General features: G+C 37.9%; 1 protein-coding gene across 1 annotated transcript in view; it reads right to left on the bottom strand.

The window, feature by feature from the left end:
* Positions 1–21,658, bottom strand: part of IQCM (IQ motif containing M) — a 246,894-nt gene that overhangs the window by 195,070 nt on the left and 30,166 nt on the right. Inside the window, exons 4-5 of the mRNA XM_037058235.1 lie at positions 7,960–8,050; positions 3,394–3,485 (exon numbers count right to left, since the gene is read on the bottom strand). Coding sequence (XP_036914130.1) covers positions 3,394–3,485; positions 7,960–8,050 — 183 coding nt within the window. The remainder of the gene's footprint in view (positions 1–3,393; positions 3,486–7,959; positions 8,051–21,658) is intronic.

The following is a 21,658-nucleotide window of genomic DNA, read 5'->3' as shown; positions in this document are numbered from 1 at the left end:
TCAAGGAGTGTAAGATACATACATTTACAAGGTCTATCCAGAAAAAGTCTAACCATTATTAATATAACAAAAACTGTTTGTGCATCTTCAGTGTAACCTGGCAGCCAAGGAGAGTGGACTGGAGTGCACATGCACATACAATAACGACTTCCCTGTACTAGTCAGTGAGGGCAGTAGACACCACTGAGTGAACATGTGTACTGTGTGGCCACTGCATTCTAAACAATTGAGCAAGCAGAGCAAGGGATCTGTGTCAAATTTTGCATTGAGCTCGAATGTTCCTCCACAGAAACTATTCAGATGAATCAAAAGGCTGCGGCTATGGGCAACTGGTGATTGGCAGCTTCATCGGGACAACATGCCCACTCATGCATCACATCTCAGGCAGAGTTTTTGGCAAAATATCAAATCATGCAAGTTACTCAGTCCCCTTACAGTCCAGATTTGGCACCCTGTGACTTCTGGCTTATCCCAAAACTAAAATCACCTTGGAAAGGGAAGAGATTTCAGACTATCAGTGAGATTCGGGACAATATGATCAGACAGCTGATGGTGAGTGTGAGAACTGTGTAAGGTCCCAAGGTGCCTAGTTTGGAGGAGACTGAGGCGTACTTGTCCTGTGTACAGTGTTTCTTGCATCTTGTATCTTCTTCAATAAATGCCTCTATTTTTTCTATTGCATGGCTGGAAAACTTCTGGACAGACCTTGTGTGTGTGTGTATATATTATATATCATATATTACATATTATATATTATTTATCATATATAATAATATATAAGTCAAACAAATAGAAATAATGATTTTGTCTTTATTCCTATGTTCTAATTTCCTTTCCAATTTCCTTAAATAAGAATACTTTACTTATTCTAAAAAAGAACTGGGCAATTTTCATTTAAGAGCCTAGTAAATTACCACACACCTTAGAGAAAACCACAAGATCTACATGCTCTCACAATTTAAGCTACATTCTATTATTAAATAGGCCTCAGTGACTGTTTTAGAAATTCAGCAAAGCTGTAACTTACTAATTGAAACAGAGTTATAATAATGATGTGGAGAATAATCTTCATTGTACATAGTTTTAGACTATACTTTAAAATGAACTAAAAAATTAACGAGCATGTAAAAAGTATTCATTATTTTTCACCCAAGACGCAAAGCCAAGACCACACCTAGGTTACTCAAAAGAAAACCCGCATGTGCCACCCTTTACTAATAGCTCACCCAGAACGCGCTGCTGGCCACAGGCCTTCGGATAGTTCTGCCCTTGCCAAAACAAAGTTCCAATTATAAAAGGAGAGGTTTGGCTAAAAACAAGACAAAATAAAACAAAAACCTCACACACAACAAAGCAGTGATGAAATTCCCCCTCCTATTTGATTAAAAGTACATTTCGTTTTAAAGAATAAAAGAATGGCTACCCTATACCACATGGAAATAATGATTTTTATTGCAATTTTTAAGCTTTCATTGCGTACAACCTTCCAGCTCCCATGAGGTTATGTGAGTACTGAGAGACTTATATCATAAAACTGATAATATTCCCAACAATTCGGTTTTAAAGTATACAAAGTAAACTACATAACATGTTTCTTATTTTAGTGGTATCTCTACAGTCTACAAATAATCAGTAAACAAAAACTGAAAAATAGTAGCTGGTCCTATTTTTACATATTATTACTGTTATTAATTCATTACTGTTATTATTGTATTTGACATTCCCAAATTTTTTTCTTTTAGCAATTATTATGTTTTAGTCTACTAAGCAGAAACAGACACACAGATATGTAGAGAAGTATATTCCATTAGGTGGCTTCTTCTTTTAATTAACATTCAATAATTCATTCATTCATTTAACAAATTATTTATTAGTGTCTAATAGGTGCCAGTTACTTATCACGGTGATAAGCACAGGGAGTCTTGAGTTCCCATGAATTAGGGCTCTATTAGCAAACATTTCATATATTTCAGCAAAAAAGTTTTGCATGGGCAGAACCATTAGCAAATCTCAAAACATATCATGCAGGTGACTGCCCATTCTGCCCGCCTTCCACTCACAATTTCACAGTCATCTGTAGCTTGTAACTGGGATTCTCTCAACACATGTTTTAGAAGGTGTTCTGTCTTTTCTTTAGCACTGAACAAACAGTAATCAAGTCCCTGTATAGTAAGCTCTGGGTATATGGAAAAAAGAAGGCTTAAAAAATTTCTACATTCAAGATTAAAGCCATGAGAACTCCTGAACCTTCCAATGAGCTAAGAAGCTCTTCCGCAAGGGAACGACAGAGGTGATTTATCTAAGGTGGACAGCATCTATAAGCAGAGGTTCCAACCAGCCCTTAGGATGACCCTGAATAAGCTCTAAATGTCACAGAATTAGTAGGACTTCCACTTATGCGGTAGTTAAGAGCTACAAACCTCACTTTTAGAGTTATCAGGTTTCAAGATTATTATCTATTAAAATGATTTCATTTATTGAAACTATGCCTTATGATGAACTGCTGACAGCATTTACTTCTTCACATGCATAATCGCTCTAAACTCAGCTGAGATTCACCCTTCATTCCACTACCCTAGGGCTCAGAGTAGCTGCTCAAGCCTAAAAAGAAAAAAATTTAAACCACCAATTATACCACCAATGGTGGCTTCAAATTTAAACCACCAATCTTGTTTAAGATCCTGGCATTGTATTCACAAATACTAATAGTTTGGGGGGAAATTGGATTAATGAAAATGTGTTTTCTAAGCTTCCACTTGATGCTGGCATTCCTTCTATACTAATTCAAATAAAGGCTGTAAAATTGTAGTCCGATCAAGGAAATTGTATGCAAGAATGACGTGAGACTCTAAGGAGGAGTTTATTCCACAAATTTTCAGAAATGTATTCCAAAATTAATCAAAGTCTACTCTACAAGAAGCTTTTCCTCTTAATGATAGCCTGAAGCTCAAGAGCACGAGTAATAAGTTAAAAAAGGAGCAAAGTAAAAAATAATTTCTTTGACTCAGTAGTCCCCTACGTCTTCAAATAGCTTACCACGTTCCAAAGAGCTTCTCAATCATACTTAAGGAACTTCAGAGAATTATCTATATTTTCTTTCGAAGAATTATGTAGTTTTAAAAATAACAATAACTCAATTATTGAGGAACTTTTAAAATTATAAGAATGTATCCTTTTAACTTCCTAAACACATTCAAAATTCATGTACATCAAAGAAAATCCTGTGTCTCAAGTTCAAAAAAGGAGCTAAAAAGTTGTTAGCATTTGTTTCTGAAATCTTTTTGACACAGTATTTGCAACAGAATTAAAACAAAATGACTGCCCCAATACTAGCTGTTTTACTCTGCGTTTTGGATGAATCACTGCTACCAGCACCCCCACAGTGAGACTCACCATGTCCTTTCAGAAGCCCCATGAGAGGAGAGGTCATGGATTGTAGGGACAAGCCAAACTTGCTGATGGGTAAGGCATATGAGTCCAGCACTCTGTTTCAAAAAACATAAAGTTAGAGCTCTGAGTGATTTCATAGTCCTGTTTCAAATACGAACTTCCAAGTCTGATGCTATAGGATTAGACACCAATCTTCGAGAGAAAACTACTTGTCTCCTGCCAACCAAGACAACAGTGTTGCGCCCTCTGTACCCCTCAGTCAAGGGTGCATTGTGGGCCCCTGATAAATATTCATTATTGAATGAAGACAAAATAATCTCAAATTTTGATCGCTCTGAGCATGGATAACAATTAGTAACATTCACTTTCTGAACAACAAAAAAAATCTAACAAAAATTAGAAAAACAAAAAATAGATATATTATATCTATTTTTTTCTCTATTTTGCAAAAGATTTTAAGCAACATGCTTTCATGAAGTGGAGAGATTCAACCAAGTCAGTAGAATCAAAGACCAGATACCACATAGAAACTTAAGAAAATGTAAATAAACAAAAGGAAGAAAATTAAAATTGCCCTTAATTCACCTCTCTAATATTTTAGTGATAATTGCAAATCCTTAGGTCCTTCTTATCAGCCAAGCACTATTACATTTAGTCCTCATAAGAAGCCTCTGGGTATTTATATCATTATACCCATTCTATAAATGAAGAAACTAAGATGTATTTGGGTTCAGTAGTATACAGTTCAGATGATCTCAGCTAGAAATGGGTGGAACCAGGATTTGAATCCAGGCAGTGGGTAGGACTTCAAAAGATAAGCTTCTTATTATTACTTTATACTGACACCATTTGTCATGATTAAAATGTGCAATATATTCCATACCCTTTCTGTGTTTATGTATGAACACTTTTTCAGCTTACTTTTACACTTTATAGCATGAAAATCTTTCTTTGTAAATATGCAGATATGCACATCGTTATTTTGGCCCATTACATAACATTCCATTGTATGGATTTAACATACTGATGGTTTATTTATGAACCTTCTATTACTGGACATTGGACTTATTTCCATTTTTGTTATTTACATTTGCGTAAATAGTATTTATATTTGTGTACCCATCTAATTATTTCCTTGTTATAAATGTCTAGAAATGAAATTACTAATTCACATGTTATATAAAAGAAATTTTTAGGATTTTAACACATTCTGCCCATCAAAGTGTAGGTTCTGTGAGGGAAGAGAGTGTAATTGTCCTGTTCAGAGTTTTACATTAGGCCCATAGTAGGCACTCAATAAATAGTAAGTAAATGACTGACATAAGATCCATGAGTGTAGTTGTCCCTCATGTGGTCATGCCCATTCAGGTAGCCAAAGAACTGAGGTATCCCTAATATAACTGAGACATATTGCCAAGAGAAAATACTAGGTACTTAATAAGTATTCAGGCAGTTTCGCACAACTCCATCTGAAATTCTAGAAATTATTTGCATGCTAGCAAGAACTGGGTGAACATAAACTAATCAGTCAGTTTGCTTTGCTTTCTTCTGTCTGGTCCATGGTTAAATATTATGTAAAGCTCAAGATTAGAACTGTTAATTGTATTTTTAAAAATGATTCCCTATTAATGAAAGATTTTAATAGTAGACCACAATTAATCCACGTAAGCAAAATATTTTTACAAACATTAAGGTGAAATGACCCATCTTCATCTGTTATTAAGCTAAATAATATAAATACAAATTGCCGTGTAATACATAGGAAATGCTTACTGATCCCAAAACTAGGGGAAGAAATACAGGCTCACCTGTCTGAATTATTGAATCTATTTACAGAAGTGCAGCTTTCATACCACCAAATGTGCCAAATATCATCAACTAAAAAAATCTGCGGTAATAAATGAGTGAATGATAAATGAATTTCCTTGATGGAAAATCAATACTTAAAATGAACTCCCATTTATTATCATTGTAATTAAAAGAGTATGTTGAGGTATGATAATTAATCTTGGAAGTTAAAGTTCAAAGGTGCATTAAAGAACTTCACTTCCTTGAGCTTAAGTTTGAAAAACAGAAATATTCAATTTCGCTTTCCCTGTACCAGTCAAACACAGACATATTTAGGAAAAAGTATTCACAGGTCACATTTTGGTGACTCAAGGTGAATACGCATAGTACATAAGCTTATAATTTTGACAGGAATTCTATTAAATAATGTTAATATATTTTGTTTTGGTTTTTCCCTCACTAACACAACCTAACTAAATATTTTTTAATTATGTATATGAATGGGTTGTTTTAAAAAAGATATATTGCTTATATTTTTAATAACTATATAAGTGCTTGATTCAGTGATTAATAAAAAGAACTCATTTTCCAAAAAAAGAAAAAATATTTATATGATTCTATTACTTCATTTAGTATCCAAAGAAATTCCTTTCATGAATCAATATTTTTATGGTTTACCTAAAAATATTGTACCACATTAAAAATCAGTAAAAATTAGCATGTTCAGGGGAATTGTGAGTAGTCTTTGTACAACTTCTCTCATACAAGTCTATTTGTCTTGAACAGACACCTTTCAAGTACCACAAAAAGCTGATCAGTTGATGCTAATTAATCCTAGATCTTATCGCTGTATTGTTACAATCCCACCTGACTTTCTGACTGTTGCTTATATCCTCATCGCCAAGCTTTCTTTTCTAGATCGCATGGTGTGGTAGATTTCAATAAAAAGTTCAGTGTGGCCTGGCTGGCGTAGCTCAGTGGACTGAGCACGGGCTTTCGAACCAAAGGATCTAGGTTTGATTCCCAGTCAGGGCACATGCCTGGGTTGCAGGCCAGTCCCAAACGGGGGACACATGAGAAGCAACCATACATTGATGTTTCTCTCCCTCTCTCCTTCCCTTCCTTTCTAAAGATAAATAAATAAAATCTTTTAAAAAAGTATTATCTTTTAAAAAAAGTTCAGTGTGATAGCATTTTATTTGTCTAATTAAACACAGGTTTTTTTAAAACCCTGAGTCATCATGTCCTAAAACAATTGTTTGCCTTTTCTTCTGTACTCCCAGCACACTTCTAATATGAATGAAATGAAACTAACTGCTAAGGTAGGAAACAAGTCACTACCATAATCTAACTATGAAGACAAGGCAGCCCGGGTGGATTTAAGTTCAGGTTTTATGTGTCCCGGGCTGTCAAATGGCGTTGATCTTCCCCATTAAGCAAGACATATTTTCATTTAAAAAAAAATGGGACACAAGGGTGTAGAGAGACCTTTATCTTCTGCCATTTGCAGGAAATAATATTTGGTAAATATTGAACATGATCAGATTATTAATAAGTAATACATGTCCCCTTGTCCCTAAGTCATCATTCTTCTCCCTTGGATTACTGGCCCTATCTAAATATACTGAAAATTGTAGGTTTTCAAATTAGCTCATGTTTCTAGCTATTAAAACCTAACTTGAAAATCTAAACTATTTGGTTAGATTGCTGTATTAACTACTCTTTTAACAGCTACCACTCTGCTAAATCAACCTGGGCCTTGGGTTAAAATAAGTAAAGGCAGAAAGGAAATTTTTATAAACCAGTAAATTCCCAATACAATAATTTCTTTTTTCCCACAATTAATATCTTATCATGGAAAAAACCAGACCCTCAGTATTAAAGCTCTCTATAGATTCCACTCTTCCAAACTTGAGTATGTTCTTATACTTAAGCCAAGAAGATGGATACTTGTGAGCAAGAATCTTCTAGTGTTAAAGCACATTTTTGTAGTGTAAATGTTGGAAGATCAATGACATTCTGTGTAGCCATAGCAACATTTGCTGAAATTTCTCAATTGTGCCAATTACCTCAAATTTCTGACCATAATAATGAATTGATGTAAAATAAGAGTCTGAAATAAACAACATTTTAACAGGGTAGTATTTATATTCTACAAGTATATGTGTTCTTATAAAATGTGCCAAAGGCCTTTGAGAGGGTCTGTCTGCAGCTTCAGGGCTGAGGATCATACACGCAATTATAAAACGGTCTTGAAGAGGATGATGGCATTTAGTGGAAGAATTCGGCAAAGCAACTGACCCATCTCCCCCCATCTTCAGAAAGCAGAATACTCAAAATGTCTGCCTACTCGCTATGCCTTGTAGGATCAGCTTCACCTTCTGTTAGAGAAAGAGTAACTTTATATTATTAAATTAAAAAAATTATAACTTAACTCTGCTCCATAATTGCTGCAGATGAGTTATTAAAATCCCAAACTTATGTAATATTATCATAAAATATGGCATTTTTCTCAAGAAAGCCACAAATTGGATTGGCGCTTATGTACTGTAAAACCCAGATGGTTTCCTTAACTACTCACACATCTTCCAGTTCAAAAGTTAATTGAACTGAAAACTAGAATTTTGATAATTGATATTGCTTTGAGGGATTCAAGCAGAAGGATAAATTAGCCTCATGGATGGGGTGTTAATAGACTTGAGAAACCACAAGAATTGGTCATGAAATACCAGCAAAATGGAAGGAAAGTAATTTCCTATAGAGTAGCTTACTGCACATTACCTGGACTTCCCATGGTACTGCTGCTTTTCTTTCTCCATTTGTTTGCCCACTGACTCAATATTAGTCACTATTTTACACAGTTTAACTTGTTCTGGAATTTAAAAAAAATTAATTGTATCCTATTAGTTTTCAAGTTATAAGGGCATTTTTCAAATTAAATTGCAAATCACAGATTTTTTAATAACAGGTACCACAATATTTTTCAAAAAATTACGAACACAGAGGTACTCTAAAAACACATTTGAGTGTATTTTTTGACCCCATGCTCCTCAGATGTTTTGCAATTACTAAAATTTAGCACCGAAAGTGTAGAGTAAATGAACTACATATATCAAGAAGGAGAGAGCTCCCCGAGAAATGTCGGCAACAGCACAGCGCATCCCACTGGATACAAATGGCCTCGCTTACCCGTATCAGCGTTATTATCCTTGCAATCATCAGAAGGCTTAGTTTTTGCAGGCGAGCCTGCTATTTTTAAATAATTTGGCAATCATTAGTTAGTATAAATAGGAACACTGAGGGCTCCAAAAAGCCTCATCCATTTGATCGGAAGACCAAAGTTCAGAAAAGGCAAAGTTTCTGCTTAAAAAAATAAACAACTAGTTTTTAGAGTCCAAAGCAAAACTCACACAAATATTTTTAAAATACCTATTTCTTTGTAATTTGTATCGGCAATGGGACTAACACATAGTTTGAAACATTACAACAAAATATTGTCATACATTAAGTACCTCCTAGCTACTAGCTCAGATCTATCGGAGATATATTAAAAATGCAACAAAATCCTCTGTTTTAGAATTATTTACAAACTAGTGGTGTCTCAACGCTAATAGACAGAAAAGCACAGTTGACCGGATTATGTAAATTACATTGAAAACATATAACATGGAATATTGCAATTTTGGAGAAATGAAGAACAAGCGTGTTAACATTTGCTGACGCTGTAGATGCCTGGGGTATTAGTTAGCTTTCCCTGTGAATCATGCTGCACTTATGCTCATTGCTCCTTGTTTGTTTGGTACAGTACTGTGACTACTCCCTTTTATACACCAGGAAGGCAGATTACCCAAGATACTGGAAATCAAAAAGTGCAGAGCCAAGTAATGAGCCTGCATCCTTCTGACTGTAGGCTCACCCTTCATTACTCTGTTCTGTGGCCCCCAGAGCTCATGGAGCCTCAGGTACCTGAGCAGGGAAAGCAGGTCATTTCTGCCTTGCTTACTTGGAAGGGTAACTACCGAGCTCAGAAGTCACACTTTATGTAAAGACACACAGTAGATTGAGAAATATATTCAGGTGAATCACAGAAAGAATTCGTAAGTTTCCGTCTGAAAAACAGAAACATTTGAAAATCGTTGCTACAAGCTAAGTGTGCTAATTACTATATATACATTATCGTATTTTATTTCTCATAACCACCCCACAAATTAGGTACTAGTTTTATCTCCATTTTACAGATGAGGATGCTTGAGCCAAAAAAAATAGAAGTTAACTTTCCCCAGTTATATAGAGTAGGTAAGAGTCAGTATTCAAAGCCAGGCAGGTCGGCCTTGGAGCCTGCCTCCTCAATGACCGTGGCACTCAATATACACATTTGTTTGTTTCTTTACTTAAGTTCTATCTACTTAGTGAAAATAAAGATGCTAACTCCTAGAGAGGGAAGGTGTAGGATATAGCACATGAATTCCTTTTTTACTCAGTGTGTTATAATCTACTTCCCATTTCATTCTTTTGGACGCTCATGCTGCCCAAACTGGCTGGCCACTCCTGTGCCATTTGTCGCACCTCCATTGGCTTTCGTACATGCCTCCCTTTCTGCCACAACAATGGTTCTAGGCTCATTTTGCCCTTTCTCTGTTCCAGACCTGCAGGTCTCTAAGAGGCAGTGGTTGCTATCTCTTCTAAAATTACCTTGCTTCTCCTGGCTGGGGAGGCTCAGTTCCTCAGAACATTGGCCAGAAGACCAAAAGACTGCCATTTCAATTCCCAGTCAGGGTATGTTCCTAGAATGTGGGTTTAGTCCTCTACTGGGGCACATGCTGAAGGCAACTGATTAATGTTTCTCTTATACCAATGTTTCTCTCTCTCCCCCAAATCAATAAATATCTTTTTAATTAAAATTACCTTGCTCTCTCTTCTCTAGTACTTCCTAATCAGAAAATTCTGTTTCGATGCATGTTAAAAATTCTCAGTATGCTCTCCAGAGCTCTTAGGCTTTGATATTTTCCATGTCTTTGTGCTTATTTTATAAATTTCTTAAGATACCTTCTCTAGTTGATATCTCTATCTTCAGCTTCTTTAAACTCATATTTAAAACTTAGTAAATGCCTTATTTAAATTATTGTGTATTTATTTTTTAGAAGTTCCTTTGGTTCTTCATCAAATCTTCCTAAGCATTTTTATAGTCTCTAGTTCATTTTTATATTTTACTTTTTAAACATATTAAGCACACTTATTTTCTATTCTATTTCAGAAAATTCTAATGTCTATGGTCTTTGTAAACCTAATTTCATTTTGGGGAAGCTGAAGGGCTAGGTCTCTCACTCCCAGTGGCTAATTTCTTTCTAATATTTTAAAATTGTAAACTCATATTTCATAGGAATGGAAATTATTTGCAAGCTGGGATTAAAATCCATTCCTCAAGAAATAATTTATTTTTCCCCCAAGCACTTGAGAAAAGTTTCAACTCGTAATAACATTAAACAAATTTCTCACCTAGGGATTTTTGAGATTCCAGTATAATATCGATTCTGATTCAATAAATTATATGTGGAAACTTCTCTCAGAGCCAAAGCTAAGACACTCAAGTTTCTTTGCTATTTCCTTCTTACAAAGCAAGACTGTTTATGTTCCTGGTTTAGCCTTTCACTGATGTCATCCCCTTTGGGAGACACTCAGGTTTGAGGAGTCTCTGCACCAACTCCCCACCTTGCATGCTGCATGAATTTTAACTGTGTGCCTCGCTCATGCAATGAAAATGAAAGGTCATTGGCCACCAGATACGTGCAGAAACTGCCAGCAACAGAAGCTGGGCTCTGCCCTCAATCTTTTGTTGTTCTTCTCTTCTTCCACTGTGGATTTTCAGGTGCTCTCTGAAAAGGTGTGGAATGAACTGCCTTCAGTACTTTCTCCCATTTTGTTAGCCAGGCACATTTCAAGACTCAACTCAGGACATACTCATTGGTCTAAACATTGAAATAATTCGCAATACTCATTATAATATCTAATACATTCATCAAGCATTTGTTACACAAATCAGCAAATAAAACATTTGACTCTCCACATTCAGCTACACAAAACTGTTACTCTCACGACTCACTGTAGGTTTGCCATTCCTCCTTCAGCTGACCCCCATCTCTGCCCTGGCCATCCTAACAAACCCTTTCATGTCCTCTTTTCAAAAAAAAAAAAAATACAACTCTAACACAGGATGTTAAAGCCAGCCAATCTTAAATACAATAGTTAAACTGGACCAAGTTAAGTTACTAGGAACTAGTTTTCTTGAATTTAGAGGAGTTTTAAAATATAATTGGCATAGAATATTATGTTACTTTCAAGTGTACAACACAGTGATCTGACAGTCATATACTTTACAATGTGATCATCACACTAAGTCTAATAAGCATCTGTCACTGTACAAACTTATCAGAATATTATTGACCATGTTCACCTTCACCTTTTTCACTCGTCCCCTCCTCCACCCCACTTTGGTGATCCTCAGTTTGACCTCCTTTTCTATCAGTCTGTTTTTGTTTTGTGTTGTTTGTTTTGCTCTTATAGATTTTGTATGTAAAAGAAACCATATGGTATTTGTCTTTCTCTGACTTATTTCACTTAGGACCTAGAGGATATTACACTAAGTAGAATTTAGAGTTTTAATGATTCAGAAAATGGATAACAGAACACAGAGCGTATTCCCTATTATAGGTGTCTTTTGGCAGAGATTTATAAGAACTTTCTGGAAAACATTATAGAGGGGATTTTATACCATAAAAATAGTTGGGCTAAATGAGTTTCAAGTTCTCATGTACACAGATTCTTAGTAACACTACAAAAGTGCCTCACATGGACTAAATCCAGATCCTTTGCTGTCAAAAATGAGATTTTAGGTTTTGTATACTGAAGGGATTATAAAATACTTTTCTCGCCTTTCCCCCTCTTTAAGACCTGCTATTTAAATTGCACTTAATTTCATATGAAGTAATTATAACAAAATTAAAACTTAGTATTTCAAATTTATAGACAGATTAATTAGTCAAGAATGACAGATTGCAATTTACTGACATTTCACATTCTAGTGTGGGCTGAGTGGATGTCGTATGACTTCCTGCGGTTGGAATTTCCAGCACATATGTGTTAATATGGGATGCCAATTCCTCACTAGACTGCGAACTCTTTCGTGGTCTCTTTAGGACAAGGATTGTGTTTTTATCGACCATCCACTTATTCAATCATTTATTTGACGAATATTTACTGAATGCCTATTACATTATGGCAGTCTTCTGGGCACCAGGCATATGAGAAATAACCTGGGGGTTGTGAAGGCTACCCTCTGGGAAATAAAATTAACCAAATGATGAAATAATTACACCAATAATGAAGTCATTTCAATTACAGTGCTGTGAAAATTTATTTTCACTATCTCAAATTTAAGAGAAGGAATGCAAGGTACCACTTAGCTTTTCTAATTGGGAGATTATTGCTGGAAAATGTCATGGAAAGATGGGGAAAAGGGCAAAATTTCACTGGTTTGAAGGAATAAAGTGTTTGGAGGTAAAAAATGCACTCTCTTTTCAAGAAGTGTGATTTGAAGTGAAGAAGAGAGATGAAATGGTCACCACCAGGACATATGTTTGAAAACAAAATGTTCTGGTATCAATATGTTTTAAGATGGAAAGCCCTTAGAATTCTCATATAGTATAAAAAGGGGGAAGCTGAAAATGTTGGAGGGGAAGCAAAGAATATGTAACAGTGAGATGGGTCCCTGGCAGAGAAGGGAAGGGTTGGAATCAAATTCAGCCATGATCTAGAGAAAAGAGGCATTTTCTTCTAAAACAGAAAAGTAGATCACGTGGCTTTAGATAAGTTCCCAGTAAGGTCATCGAGAACAGCTTTACTGTCTCTGTGAAGCAGGAGGTGAGGTCAGGCACTGAGAGAAAGTGACAGAAGTTACACAAGGGTCTCCCAGAGAGTGGCAAAGATCTGAAATATATGTCAAGTGGAGTGGGAGAAGAGTGACCATGTTCAAACAAAAGGTTTTAACTTTTTAATGACCTCTTCATGCAGTCACCATCACATCTAACACTTCACAGCAAAACAGAAAAAAAATGTTCCCTTGCTACTACTCAGTTTTTCTTCACTTTATAGCAAAATGTTGAAACTGGTCGTCTGCAGACAGTTTGCGCCTCCTCGCCCCACTTACTCTGCAGGACTCTCCCAGTCCAGCTTGTACCATCCTTGCTCTTATCAAGGATACAACGAATTTCATGGAGTCATGCCCACTCTCTGTTTTTTACTGTGCCTTCAGCAATGCTCTATGACAATGGTGACTCTCTCAGGACAGCACTATGTGACAACACTTTCTCCTGCTTTTCCTCCTATAAAAAGCAGGCTACCCGGTCTCCTTTGCTGCCTCTTCCTCTTCTATCTGACTCCTGAAGAATGGCGTGCCTTAGCCCCTTTGTTTACACCAACGTCCCTTATTTTTTGGGAGACTTCACTCAGTTCCTTGGATAAGTTATGTCTATACTAAAAATGTTATTCTCCAGCCCACACCTGCACTCAAAATTTCAGACTCATGCACAGTTGTCTTACATGTGAACATGCATGTTAATAAGTATCTCAAATATATTTAATGGAACTCCTAATTTCTCTCCTCCAAAAACTGTTCTTTTTGTCTTTCTCATGTTACTACATGACATCACGGGTGTCATGAGCCACCCATTCATTTCTTAATGATAAGAAACTCATTATCTACCCCTAAAATATATCAAAAATTTGCCCGTTTCTCTCTATATTCATGAATAATATCACAAAAATTGCCATAAAAAACCAAACCAACACTTAGACGATGTGGTTGCATTTCAATTACTCCTGGGAACCTGAGCCTTTGAGTGGGTTTACTGGACCCTGATATACCTACTGGGAAAATATCGGTGTATATCCCTACTCAGCCAATCTTAATTTTTCCCTTAAACAAAATTAAAAACACATCCTAGAAAATAAGTCTCCATGAATATTTTCACATTTCTACATACTCGGGGCTTTCTAACCAACTGATTTTGGCACATCAGTTAAAGATGTTTGAATGGCAAACAAGCCATAGACGTTAAAGATGAAGATCTCATGAGAGATCTAAGAGTAATAGACATAGGGGCCTTCGTCTCACCTCCTCTTCCCAGAATGGGTTTGCTTACACTCCTAAAGCATGTGTCCTCCCTCTCCCTCATTCCCATCTCCCCTCCTCCTCCTTTTTCTCCCTTCCTTCCTCTCTCCTCCTTCACCCCCAGAGCAGGAACAGGAAAATGTGTCAAATGTCCTAAATAAGCTCCAAGATTCCCAATTTCAGAGTTGCTCTTCTGTTTTACTAACACCTCTGTGCATGTGGGTAGCATCTGCCCCACAGGGAACTGAATCATGGGGAAAATTGAAGTAAGATGCTATGTGAGTAACTAAAAGTCTGTCTCTGATCCAGAAACCGCATGTTTCTTGTCAGAATAGGTAGATGTCTATGGATGGATGGATGAATGGATGAATGGATACACAGATACATAAATTCACAAAGACATTAAATTTAACCTTAGCAGGACTTACATACTTCTCTTCCTTCACAGATGAGTCCCATGGAGGTGAGTAAAGAGCTGACTTCCAAGGGTCAGTGACACGGCACTAGCAGTGCTGAGAAAGCCATGCTTCTGTCAGAGTGGGGACCCCCACAGCCATGGAAGAAGGTGGGGAGCCACATGCTTTTGGACAGAGTGGAGACCCCCTGCAGCTGCGGGTAGAGAGAATCACCATGTGGCTTTAGCAGAGAATCGCCACTCAGCTTTGCCAGAGTGGGGACCCTACCCTCCCTGCAGCTTTGCCGGGGGAGATCCACGTGGTTTTGCCAGAGTGCAGACCCCTGCAGCTTTGATAGAAAAGGACCACGTGGCTTTGGGGTGCTCTCTTTGGCCACATGGCCTGGGAAACAGGAGAGACTTTGCCTGGAAAATGGGTACAAAGAACTCTTGCAAGTAGACCATGAGAAGGTGCCACATGACTTTGGATTAATTAGAGATCCTGCCTGGAAGGTGACATAGCTGATTGTGCCAGTAGCCTGAAACATGGACGTGTGCTTCTTTTCCAGAGTTGCGGTACCCCGAATTAGGGCAGGGGGAGAAGGAAGCACTGTGAGCATCTATAGGTATCCAAAAGGACTTTGATATTTTGGTGAGAACATTGGGTCACTACTTTAAGTGTGTATAGCATTAAACAAAGATTTCTTTTCCTTTTCACAAAAAAAAAAGAACTGACTTCCAGATGTTTGAGTATTATTTAGTCCAATTAATTTTGCTCCTCAAAGCTGCTTTCCAAACGTAAGCAGTTTTGAGTTCTCAGACTCTTCTCTGGGCAACTCCTGATGTCCCAAACTCATCACTTTTGTAGCAGCTCCTTAAGTATCCCTCCAGCCAATCACCACACTGCTACACCTGTCATTCCCCATGCTCCCTCATCACTTGGAAGGAAGACCTTCTGCTGGCTATGGCCTCAGTTAACACCTGAGCACCATGCTCCTTTGGCTCACAGTTGGGTACCTATTAAACCTCTAATACTAATCATTCTGTTGCAATATCTCTTTGGACTAGGGGTTTCAAAAAACAACTCACTAAAATGCATTCCTTCAGGAAATGCATCACACTAGACAATGTGATACACTTTGGGTGAGCAGTATATCACAAGTGAGTTTGGGTCACCAGCCTGAGTTTGCTGCTCCACTCTGACCTTTGGTAAGCCACTTAGCCTCCGTGAGCTCTAGTTTATGCATTCTTAATTGCTGAGGACCACCTGCCTGGTTTCAGGAGCTGAAATCCCCCATGGCTAAGGCTGAATGAGCGACCTTAAGACCACAAACCACTAAGAAGACAAAGCTTATCTCCCTGGCAGTAGCGCTGCTTCTGCTCCTTTTTCCACAACTGGCCTCCAGTGCTTGATCAGTTAGCCTATGATGGGTAAGATTCCCCAAGGGGGGAATCAGTTAAGACAGGCATGATCACATGGAGGCCCCAGGGAAAGACTTGGGGGGCTATGCAGAAAGGGGGTGATGGACCCTCACCCCTTGGCTTTGATGAAGCCTGAGTCCTCAGTCTGTTTGCAAGAAGTCTCTGAGAATTCTTTGGCTACCTGCCTCCTCTGCCTGACTTAAGCCTGAACACAATGACAGAGGGTGGTGCAGCCTTGTGCTAGGAATGGCAGGTTCCCAGGGGTGATCGGGCACAAGACAGAGTTCCTAAAAGTCCTGTGAAGCCTGCTTTGCTAAGAATGCTTTCATTCATATGATGAGGGTCTGAGCAGGAAATGAGTATGTCTCCCAAAGACAGACAGACACTGACAGATACTGACTCAGACTAAGCCCTCAGATTTCTTTGAAATGTTATCTACTGTTTGATCCTTGCTGCCCTGTATTCCTGCGTGTTACAACCCAATAAAAGCCCCTGGAGGAAGGGGCTCTTGGCCCTGCCCCTTTGAGGGATCCGCCACCTCTCCTCCCCAAGCAGATCATGTCTTGGTAGTGTTTACTTTCATCCATGGCAGATGGAGAGACTTACAGGCAAAGTTGCCCCCACATGTAATATTGGGAAATGGTACTTCTGAGCCTGGGAAATTAGATTGCAATGTGTTAAATAAGTTACAAACTAACTACATATAAAGTGTTGTTTATAAGCACTCAGGAAATAGGGAACTGTTGCTGTTACCAGTAATGTTTTTATTGTCTTTTTTGCTTTTCACTGAGACAAATTACGAATGCATCAACACTCACTTGAGCTGGCAGGACTCCTGTATCCACCTGAAGGACCCTAGAGGAATTCTTCCTTCCTTCCTATTGTGCGTTTTCCAGGGAATCAAGGAGATTTGGTAATAATCCCTCATCTCTCTGGCCATGCTTCCCAAAAGTGAGATGCACAGATATCCTGAGTCTCAGAAGCAAGGATACACACATGCACACACTAACTGAGGCCTTGAGTCAGATTTGGGGGACTCAAAGGACTCAGTTGACCAGAGCTGGAATATCGTCTGAGGAAACCTAGGAAGGAAGCAGTAATCGGAAGTGGGTGACAGATATCAATACAAACTAATGTCAAACCACTTATACTCACGTATTGGGGGAGGGAGATAAAAGTGTTCATGGGGTATCCTGAACTACCAGAGCCCTTTATCATAACCACTTAGTAACCCTAACACAGCACGGAGGCTATTCACTTATAATTTTCCTTCTCACAGCAGATTTCATGGGGTGGGAAAGGCGCAATTACTGGGCAGGGCTGCTAAACATGGCAGGCGATAACTGTAAGGCATTAGGGAGTGTTTGCAAATGACGACTGTGTTGTTTATGACTGTTCGCAGCATTCATCACGTTGCATCTTGCAGCGGCGCTGTCACTTCCCTTGCACGCACACACTGAATTACAGAGCAGTGCTGTGCAGCGCGTCTCACACGCTCTGGCACTTCCATTTCCTACTTCACAGTTTTAGTGTCACTTGGAGGTTTGAAATGTTTTGCAGTTATTTGCTATATGTGGGTGCCAAAAAAAAGTCAGCCTATATCGCTGAAAACGTTACTGCAAGGACAGAAAATGGGTAGAGTCAGATGGGAATTTTTGTCCCATTAACATTCAGAACTTTACCAAGAATCAATTTACTTTTTATCAAAATCTAATGTATGTTTTACAGACACACAGACTCGTACTGTTATTTTCCTCACTGCATACCGTTCTTATAAAGTTAAATATAAACTTTTACTGATGTAGATGAGATTCTATAATTAGAATGAAACTGGAAACACCATACATCTTTTCAAGCCTACAACTCACCCATATGCTCTAACATAACAAACCCAAAAGCCTCCTCCAGTCACCTGATCTAATCCAGTATAAATATTGAGTGAATGTCTAAGTATATATCTTGACACGTTTCCGTTTAATGTGTTAAAGTCAATCTATTTACAAAGATACAATGGTATATATCTGCTACAAATACAAAGGCATCAAGACCGATCATATACAACAATATATTGACTGGGATCTGCAGACAGGCATTTCACCACCAGTTTTTGTACAGCACGGACGCAAGATACTTTCTGTTTCCGACTGTGAACTCCCACTGATGACGTCCTTCCTTTACACTTTCACACTTCTATTGTCTCTTTTGCTTTCACTGACATAAAACATAAATCCATCCGGACTCCTGTATCCACTAAGGACATCACCTGAGGGAACCTAGAGAAACTCATTTTTCCTTCCCAATGTATCTTTTTGAGGTAATTGAGCATTTTAGCAGGAGACCATTCCAAATACTATATGAATTTTTTTCTCAACATAAACTGTCCAATAGTCAACCAAAAAATTAAATAAGCAAATAATGACAAACATGTTACAATGCAAAAAAAAAAAAAAAACCAAGAGAGGAGGAGGCTTCACACAAGAGAATAAGCACTTGGCACAAATTAAACACTAAGTAAAGCTTTCTCCTTTTCTGCTCCTTGTCTCTCCAACTGCACAAGATGCCTCTTCAAGTTGAAATGTCTGGTTTGTTTCATCACAAATAGAAACTGAGAGCCACTGGTAAGCATGAAAAGGAAACAAAATAAGCAAATACAGATGGAAACTCAAATAGTGAAATAGTGTAGGCATGCTCTGAATAAGTTTTTAATATACAGAATTATTTTCTGCTGACATTTTAAAAGATTTTTCCCCTGGGAGGAAGAAGGAATATATGCTTACAACACATCTATCTGGAAGATTACAATTAGCTGCTATAAAGTAAGGGATTAATTTGTTAATCTAGCGCTTAACATTGACACAAATACCGACCAACAATGCTGACATGTTGCTAGCACTACTGAAAGTCCAGAGGGCCTGCTTTCACTGGAAATATGCCCCCAGCCATCCAGGCTTATCCTGAAAGAGGGTGTGAAGAGGCAGCGCCGACTTCCGAAAAATGGGCCAGCAGTGCAAGAAAAGCCCATCAAGACAGAATGTGCTCATGGTCTGCACTGTGCTTCCAACTCAGCCTAAACTCTAGCTTGACAAGGCCGCACTAAAAATGCAAAACCACCTCTATTTATTATATTTTATTCTATACTTGCAACTTGCTCTTGCATATACAATTACAGGCCCAACACAAACAACAATAAAAAAACCCTCAAAACATTCAACTTCTTTATTATAAGGATAAAAGCAGGCTACTAGGGAGCAATAATGTCATACTATTAAAAAGGCTTTGACTTAATTTTGTTACCTATATTAGCTACCTGTATGGGATATTCTGACTCTGGATTTACCATAGCCCCAAAGAACTGAAATTGTATCAGACATTCTCATGAGAGTAACAATAAGTTCTCAAAATAAATTAATTGTCATTCATGTTAAAGCAAAAATGAATACTTCCCACTGGTATGTTTAGAAGCACATGGGGGGAGGAGGTGGTAGAAATGGATCACAAAATATCTGCAAAATTTCATTAACTATCACAACCTCCCTCCAAAAGTTAGCAAGTATTGTTTTAAACAACAGGCCGAGGCCCCCACAGTGGTCTCTAAAGTCATGACGATGACCTTCAGTCAATTGTGTTTTGCTGACATTTTATTGAGTTACGAGCATTTTGCTCTTTGTATATCAAACTTTCCGTCAGATGCTGTGGGGTTAACAAAAGCTATAAAATATATGGTTGAAGCCATAAATGGAACTAGAAAATAATATCTGCTCAAGGTAATAATTAGACTAATGGTCACCTGTTGAGTAGTTGAGGCAGTTTCAATCAAAATGTTAGAATATGGGAGACAAAATGCACAAGACCCTAACACTCTCTAGTACCCCTACCCTATTTCACAGCTCTGCTCGCTGCTCTCCATAATTAGAATGCCTTTCTCATCTGTAAGCATGAGAGAGGCATATTTTCAAGTGCATGGTCTTTGCAAAGGTGTGAAAGGTTATAGTAGGATTCTCTAATTTTTCAGTCATTAATTGCAAAAATTGGGGGGCAGGTGTTCCAATATATGTATAGTTGTTTATCTATAAATTATATTTACAGTCTACTTTATTAATATATCATGCATAAAACATTATAAAATAACAAAGACACAACATTAGAAGATGTAAGAAAAAACTCATAGACACAGACAACAGTATGTTAATTACCAGAGGGAAAGAGGGTTGAGGGGGTAGAAGAGAGTGTATGGGTATAAATGGTGATGGAATAAGATTTGATTTGTGGTAGTGAACACACAATGTAACATACAGATGATGTATTATAGAATTGCATATGTGAAATCTATATAATTTTATTAACCAATGTTATCCCAAAAACTTCAATAAAAAAGAAAAAATTCAAAGCATAAAATTGAAGCCCTGGCTGGTGTAGCTCAGTGGATTGAGCACGGGCCTGCGAACCACATGATCGAGGTTCGATTCCCAGTCAGGGCACATGCCTAGGTTGCAGGCCAGTTCCCGGTTCCTGAAGGGGGACGCACGAGAGGCAACCATACATTGATATTTCTCTCTCTCTCTCTCTCTCCTTCCCTTCCCCTCTAAGATAAATTAATAAAAATCTCTAAAAAAAATTTTAAAAAAAGCATAAAATTGAAAAAAAAAGAAAAACGTGAACAGGAGCTTCTTCCTACACAATCAGATACCATCTTGTTGGACCCCGGGAGTAAGCATGCCCTATGGTGGTTCTAACAGACTAGAGTGGGGTTGGCAAACCACCAGGGCCAGGGCCAAAGTCAGCCCATCCTTCACCTGTTTCTGTAAATAAAATTTCACTGAACACAGCCGTGTCCACGTGTTTACCTACTGTAGCTGGCTACTTTCCTCCTACAAAAGCAGAGATGTGACAGAGACCATACAGCCCACAAAACCACAGTTATTTCGTATCTAATCCTTTACAGAGAATGTTTGCCAACCCTCAGATTGGCATTAATTTCAAAGTACTCAAGAAGGGAGAGTTCCAAAGATGGAGCAGCATGACTGAGCATCCCAGGTGGACAGAAAGAAAAAGGTAAAAGTGACCAATCTGCTAGGCATGCCATCCAAGTGGCAGAATGGGCACGGGGTGAGGTGGGGGGCGGATTTCCTTAGCAGGATACAACTCTCAGTGTAAGGCACACTGCAGCGTCACGGAGTATGAGACCAGAACTTAAATACTGGTGAAAACTAGACAGAAGCCAAAAGACAAAGAGTACCATAGTTTGTTTGTTTTTTAACTAATATTTCTTGTAACACTTCAATCAGTGGATAGAAATACCTCTCTCCATCTTAACGCATCTTTAGTTGGCATGCTTTCTATTTCAGTACTTGTAAAATTTTAAATTGAGGCTAAAGAGATATTTAAGATATCAATGGACAAAAAACTTAACATGCAGAATGAATAGCAGAGATTCTAACTCAATATATCTCTCTCACACATACACAATTCTAGTATTGACATCCTCTACAAAGTATCAT

The sequence above is a fragment of the Sturnira hondurensis genome, unplaced genomic scaffold, assembly GCF_014824575.4.
Source record: "Sturnira hondurensis isolate 20B ecotype Veracruz unplaced genomic scaffold, ASM1482457v3 Scaffold0010128, whole genome shotgun sequence".
NCBI classification, from domain to species: Eukaryota; Metazoa; Chordata; class Mammalia; order Chiroptera; family Phyllostomidae; genus Sturnira; species Sturnira hondurensis.
Note: the sequence above shows the minus strand (reverse complement) of the source record. Positions and strands in the feature narration are given on the sequence as shown.